Source organism: Perca flavescens, chromosome 10, assembly GCF_004354835.1.
Source record: "Perca flavescens isolate YP-PL-M2 chromosome 10, PFLA_1.0, whole genome shotgun sequence".
NCBI classification, from domain to species: domain Eukaryota; kingdom Metazoa; phylum Chordata; class Actinopteri; order Perciformes; family Percidae; genus Perca; species Perca flavescens.
Window position 1 is genome coordinate 29834930 of NC_041340.1, and position 6791 is coordinate 29841720.

Consider the following 6791-nt stretch of genomic DNA (forward strand, 5'->3'; position numbering starts at 1 on the left):
GTGGTTAACAACTAGTTCAGTCAACTCAGGGTTTCCCAATCCAGCATGTTCACATAAAAGAGGCGGTGTTTGCGCACCACGACCAATCACAAACATCTACCAGAGCCAAGAAGAGCAAATTATAATTTTACATGAATATGAAGAACACAGACACGGTTTTACAGGCAAGACGCAATACAGTCGCTGCTTCCTAAAACAGGAAGGAAAGCTGGCAAAATGAATAGTGGACGCTGTAGATGCGTAAATCACAACTCTTATCATATCACTTCCTCATCAGTCAGGCACTAGATCTGACCATAATTACACTTGTGTTTTCCAGTGTTGCCACAGTTACTTTGAAAAAGTAACTTAGTTACTTTACAGATTACTTGATTTTAAATGTTAAAAGTTAGATTACAAGTTACTTTATTAGTTACATTCAGCAGCTGCCGACAACACCCCTACAGCCTCAACATAAACATGACAACCGGTTTACTGTGAGGCAGCTCGGCATTGCCAGTAGTAGGATCTGGTTTATTACGGCACGAAAGAGAGAGAGTCAACCGTGTTTAAGGGCAGCATTTCCTCTACAACATAGGCCTACTGCCCGACCAACTTCTTCAACTCTCCCCCACTTACTGGTTTTGCACCGAAGTCCAGCTTTTGTTGTTTGGGTGGTGGGGGGCCTCCTGCTCTCTGCTTCGCACCACCTGCTGTGACTTGCTCTGTATGTTTGACTGCAGTGCTGCGACTCCAAATGGTTCTTCAAATTTGACGTAGTGTTTTTGTAGATAGATAGCACTTTGTCGCCACCAGCACAGAGTGTACAACGAACCTTAATATTGCCGTCTTTAGCTGGCACAAACTCTAAATAGTGACTGTATTTCCAGCTAGAAAACGCGCATCTCTCTCCTCCCTCCATTGTTGTTTACGTTTGTGTCGCTGCTGGTACACGTGAACTGTCCACATGCTGAAAACGTGACTTGTTGCATACGTGACTTCACTCCCCGAGACGCAAGAAGAAAGCAAAAATATATATTTTTACTAAGGAAAATGACAAAAATAGTAATGCACAGTGACTTGGATAAGTAACTTTAATCTGATTACTGGTTTGGAAATAGTAACGCGTTAGATTACTCGTTACTGAAAAAAGTGGTCAGATTAGAGTAACACGTTACAAGTAACGCGTTACGTGGCATCACTGGTGGTTTCCATAAACTGTCGTTGCTTTAGCCTATTATTTCAGTTGCAACCCTGGCAGTGGTAAGCGATCGTGCGAGCAAATAAAAAATATAAAAACATAATTAAAACTGATGTGCGCATTGGGGACACACAGCTCAAGAAGCCGACATGTAATTCCCTCCCATTAAAATATATATATTTCATAAAAATACCCATCAGGGAATGTTAACGGGGTTGTCGGTCTCTAAATGTTTTAACTTTTATGAGCGCACCCCTCTCCCCCATCTCTCTCTCTCTCTCTCTCTCTCTCTCTCTCTCTCTCTGCACCGAGCTCCGCCTGATCTTCTAAGAACGGTGACGCCGTTATCAGTTGAGTATTGATTGGTCAGTAGGCGGTGCTTTAACACCAGTTGAACTCTAATCTCCAACTTAACTTGCTCCGGACCAGGTTAGGTGTTCAGCATGAGTTACCACGGCGATTGAACCCGATAACAACTAATCCACCTTCGTGGTACAGAAAACCCTGGGTTGAACTTGAAGTTAGCTCGTTAACGCCATATCTTGCTTCGTAGTAAAGGCCTCAGGTTGCAGCCAGAATTAATTTTTTAGTTTGACTATAATCTGCATTTATTTTATAGACGGACATATATTTTTAAGTATTTTATTCATCAGTATGATAGTCTGCATTTATCTTGTAGACATATATTTTTTAAGTATTTTATTCATTTGTATGATTGCCGTTACTGTTTAGTTAAAAAAAACACTGAATATATTTTTAAGTATTTTATTCACGAGCTTTTACTTTGAAAAGTAGAAGCTTGGGGAAGCTTTTACTTAGAAAAGTAAGAGATATTTTGTAAGTATGTAATTAAAGTATTATATTCCGGAGGGCACCAGGCGGGATGGCATGAGACGGGGACGCAAGCTTTTATTTTGAAAAGAAGAAGGTCGGGGATGGCACCAGGCGGGACGACATAAGACGGGACGGCATGACATGGGACGCTTGGGGCTGCAGCCATACAGTCTTGTCTTCTTGCCTGCCGAAATCATAGACTGTATATAAGAAGGCCGAAATACAACTGCACGCAGCTAGAGGGCAATGTTGGTCAGTCTACATTAGAACCCTTTATTTAGAGAGCGTGGCCAACTAGGGAATCGAATGTTCTGAGCATACCGTTCTGCGATTGGTTCCGAGGTGGTCACGTGTTTCATGGACTCCATGTTTGATACCAACATTCATCTGATTCCCATTGATATAGTGCAGGGAATAATGGAAAAATGTAATAAATTATTTTAAAAAAATGACATAAATCACTGAAAAAATGCCCAACTGTTGTGCGTTTGGCTGCTTTGGGAAGCAGCATAAGATTTCACAAGTCACCCCATGAAGCAAAAAGGCAAAACGTATGGGAGCTGTTTAGGGATGTCCCGATCAGGTTTTTTTGCCCTCGAGTCCGAGTCCGAATTATTTGATTTTGAGTATCTACCGATACCGAGTCCCGATCTGATACTTCTGTAATATATAAAAAAAGAATAAAGAAGAGCGAAAAAACAGATCCAGGATGTTCCTTATTTTTTATTTAATTCACCTTATTTTAACATTCAACAACTCTGTTAACAAACAGAGCACTTCTGTGAGGTAGCTTGAACAATCAAGTAATAACATAAATTCTTCACTTTTGGACTTTAGTGCAACAGTAAATATAAAAAAAAAAGTCTAATATAAAAACAAATAGCATCTCAACTTAAAATACCCGACAGGCATGTAAACAAATAAAAAAATAAAAGTGCCTCAGTGTTTGCAAAGCCAGTAATGTGCTTTTAGGAACTGCACTCCTAACTCTTACTGTCATCACAGTAGTAAGTTTCACAGAAGGAAATGTATGTTTTTCTTAATGAAAACTAACATCTCTACCTTGTCAGGTTTGAGCCTGTTTCTGTTCTCATCAAGGACGTTTGCAACGGCACTAAAAAGTCTCTCACTGTCCACAGAGCTGCAGGGGGCATTGAGATACTGGGTTGCAACAGCAGCCATAGAGGGAAACTGATTAGCATGTTCTTTCCAGTACTGAAGTGGTCGCTTTTCTTAGGGTTGTTTTTTTCTGAGAAGTAGGTCTGCACTTGAGTTTCTGTTGATGTGGTACTCACGGACCATCCCTGTGACTGCCTCGCTTGTAAGATTTCCGTAAAAGGCAATGTCCAGGCTGCTACATGCTTCATGATGTGGTGCCTTGCTCACTGGCTCTGCTGCATCCTCATTTTCCTCTGGCACTGCACTGACAGCCCTCCTCCCCTCTGTCTTTGCCACCTCCTGGATAAGGTGTTCCTTTGCAAGCAACTTTGTGAAAAAGCTAGAAACAGATAAAAGTAACACACAATTCAATACAGTAAGACAAGAAGAGACACCACATAGCACAGCTCTTCAGTTAGGCAACTGCCTACACATGTACTCAATTAATAAACAATAAAAAAAATCTAACCTAAGAACTAAATTACCCAAAACTAAATTAAAAAGGAAGTAAAAAATAAATTGGCTTAATACTGGTGTCTGGTGGTGATGACTTGACTTTATATAAACATGATGTACAAAAGGTGCATTTTAATTTTACTATACTTGCCCATCTTTGTATCTGGGATCTAGAAGAGTGGCGATGTAGAAGAGTGGCTCAGTTTCAACATCAGCAAAGCGCTTCTCCACTCCCTCCACTGTTTTTATTCCCTGGTCATCATCATCCTCCCGAGACAGAACATGTCTGAGGACTAATGAGTGAATGAATGACTTAATGAATGCATTGGATTATAGTTTGTTTCAAACAACATCAATAAATGTTACAGTATAAAGTAATAAATAAAAATACAAATGACTTGTTATGGCAGGGATCACATCAGCTGCAGTTGCAGTCTCCCTGCTCACATCCCTGGTCAGCTCTTCAAAGGGGGATAGCACATCAGCAGTCTTATTCATCAGCTCCCACTGGTGAGCTGTCAGTGTTGCTGGTAGAGTGCGCTCAGCTGCAAAGAAACTAAGAGCACGTTTTTGTTGCAGTAGGCTCTGCAGCATGTAGAGGCTGCTGTTCCATCGTGTCTGTACATAAGAGAACATGATTCACTTTATTTTCGTGCAAATTAGGTGCAGAGCACGTAATGTATTAGTGGCTTACTAAATCAAGTGTATGGGAAATAATAATAAAATAGAAATACATTAAAGAATGTTACGAGAGGAATCTCATCTTACTGTAGGCGCTTGGTATCCATATTTAGGTCCATCTGTATGTCTTCTAGTCGAGAGTAGGCCAATGGGGAGTGTTTAAAATGGCCTACAATCTTCCTTGCGTGGCCAGGGTCTCTGTCATGCTGCGCTGAGACAGCAGGCCCTCATGCACACAGAGTTGACAGGAATGGGCGACACAGCCCACACTCGGCACCCCCATCCCTCATAGCTTTCTTCATATTTGCCGCGTTGTCACGCAAAATTACGTGGACCCGTTGCTTGTCAATTCCCCAGTTATTTGGCATCTTTTCCATCGATTGCTGGATGGGCTCTGCGGTGTGCGATCAGCGAAATTCCTGGACATGTAGGGTCGCACGGCGTAAAACAAAACTTGAGTCAATCCATTGTGCGGTAAAGCTTAGTAGAGACATGGGAGCTACGGGCGAACTCCAGATGTCTGTGGTGAACGAAACATGGGGTACATCTGATAACAGGACAAGTAGTTTGTCAGAAATCTTCTTATAAAAGGGCTGCCAGAGCTTTCTCGGTGAAATAGTGGCGAGAGAGCATTTCAAATCAAGGTTCTACGTGCTCCATAAGCATAATAAATCCAGGGTTCTCTACAAAGGCGAATGGCAGGTCACTCATTTCGATCATTTGTGCTATCTTGGCTGTGATGTCCTGCGCCTTCGCGCTGTCACGGGGCATTTTTCCTCTCCTCTTCAAACTCTCCTGCAGCGTGAGCTGACTCGTCCTCGGCTGGGTTGCCTGGGTAAACTCACTGTATTGTGTCGGGTGTTTGTTTTTGAGGTGCTGTATCAGGTTTGTTGTGTTAAATGTAGCCTTTTCCTTTCCACCTCTTGCAATCCCAAGTTTACATATCTCACAGTTTGCTATGGCAATGTTGTTGTCATCAACTTTATAATACCTCCAGACGACCAGACCGCAGACATACTCGCGATTTCCGCTTCAAGCTTCTTCCGTGTTCTACTTTGCCGGCATTTAACCAATAGCGTCTCTGAAACAAAGTGATGTCATGCCGCACGCGTTGCTGTTTCTGTGTGGAGTCAAAAGGGTCTAACTCTGTGCCACCGCATGTGTTAAAAAATAATGAGAATATATATACATATTAGAGGTGGGCGATATATATCGTTTAGACGATAATATCCAAAATGTTGTCTGGACGATATGCAAAATTGGGATATCGAATATTTCATAATTTGTACAATCCGACCCCCCAAACATGAAAAGAGCTGAAGGAAGTTAAAGTTTTTTTTTTACTGTATTTTTTGTACAAAATCACGATCGTCCCGCACGAGAAGCTGCTACTAGTTCTTACCTGTGCGTTACGACGTTCACTCATGTCAACAAAGATGACGGTGCGCGATTGTCCAGCGGCTCTCCTGTCGGTGTATATTTATACAAGTACGTACAGCCACACTGAACTAATCAATACAGGACCACGATACAACACAGCCGTTACGAGAGCCTTCCAGGCGGCTCATAACATCCCGGAGGAAATAGCCTGATCGAGCCCTCCAGGTTGTTGTCGGCGCTAGCACGCCGAGCTAGCTATCTACCGACAGAATGAGAAAATAACTCCGGCACGACCAGAGGCGGAGGACTGCATTTTGTGCACAATGAATGGAGTACCAACTGCAGGATCGTTGCCCAGTACGGCTCACCTGACCTGGAGCCCTGTCGGTAATATACTGACCATTTTGATTACTACGAAAACAGCACACTGCCGTCTACATAGCCCCCGATGCTAAGGTTAGCAAAAGTTTGGTTCACTGCTAACCATAGTGAACAAACTGCAGCGCGATCACCTGGATATGGGATACAGGGGACTTTTACAAGGTGTCCTTAAAGTCTGTTCCCCTCCAGCTTTCTCCTAGCATGTAGATTGTGTTACTAGAGGGAAGAACACACTAGACCATGTATACTCTAACATCAAAAAAGCACACAGAACTGCACCTCTCCCTCACCTGGGCCAGTCAGATCACATCCAACTCCTGATCCCAGCATAAATCCCGGTCAGAAGGACTATACAGCCAAGTAGAAGGACTATCAGAACCTAGTCTGACCCAGCTCCAGGACAGCTTCCAATAAGGACATGGTTGTGTGCAATATGTTACAGAACAGAGCCCTTTGTTTATTGTTATGATTTCATCTTGCTTGTACATTTTCCCAAGAGAACCACCAAAATAGCCTCCGAACAGGGCTTCTTTTAACTTCTACAAGGATTTCAAAAATATCGTCTGAATATCGATAGAGATATTGAAAAACAATATCGAGATATTCATTTTTGTCAATATCTCCCACCCCTAATACATATATATCTGAGAGGGAGGTCCATAACGTCCGATTCCAATCGAGTCTGAAACCACGTGATCGGCCCGATTTCTGATCAAGTGAT

The 6791-nt window shown here is 42.4% G+C and overlaps 1 protein-coding gene across 1 annotated transcript; it reads right to left on the minus strand.

The window, feature by feature from the left end:
- Positions 1-2719: 2719 nt before the first annotated feature.
- Positions 2720-5351, minus strand: LOC114562691 (zinc finger BED domain-containing protein 4-like). The gene is made up of 4 exons (XM_028589272.1): positions 4397-5351; positions 4027-4246; positions 3780-3921; positions 2720-3512 (listed from the first exon to the last, which is right to left on the minus strand). The coding sequence occupies exons 2-4, from the start codon at positions 4220-4222 to the stop codon at positions 3248-3250; spliced, it is 603 nt and encodes a 200-aa protein (XP_028445073.1). The 5' UTR covers positions 4223-4246; positions 4397-5351; the 3' UTR covers positions 2720-3247.
- Between the last annotated feature and the right edge of the window lie 1440 nt (positions 5352-6791).

What these genes read in the sequence shown, in the direction of transcription:
- LOC114562691 (XM_028589272.1), bottom strand. Translation starts at nt 4,222, where the DNA reads ATGCTGCAGAGCCTACTGCAACAAAAACGTGCTCTTAGTTTCTTTGCA. An exon ending in TGTGATCCCTGCCATAACAA is followed by an intron (nt 3,922 to 4,026) that starts GTCATTTGTATT and finishes TTCACTCATTAG; the next exon opens with TCCTCAGACATGTTCTGTCT. An exon ending in GATCCCAGATACAAAGATGG is followed by an intron (nt 3,513 to 3,779) that starts GCAAGTATAGTA and finishes ATCTGTTTCTAG; the next exon opens with CTTTTTCACAAAGTTGCTTG.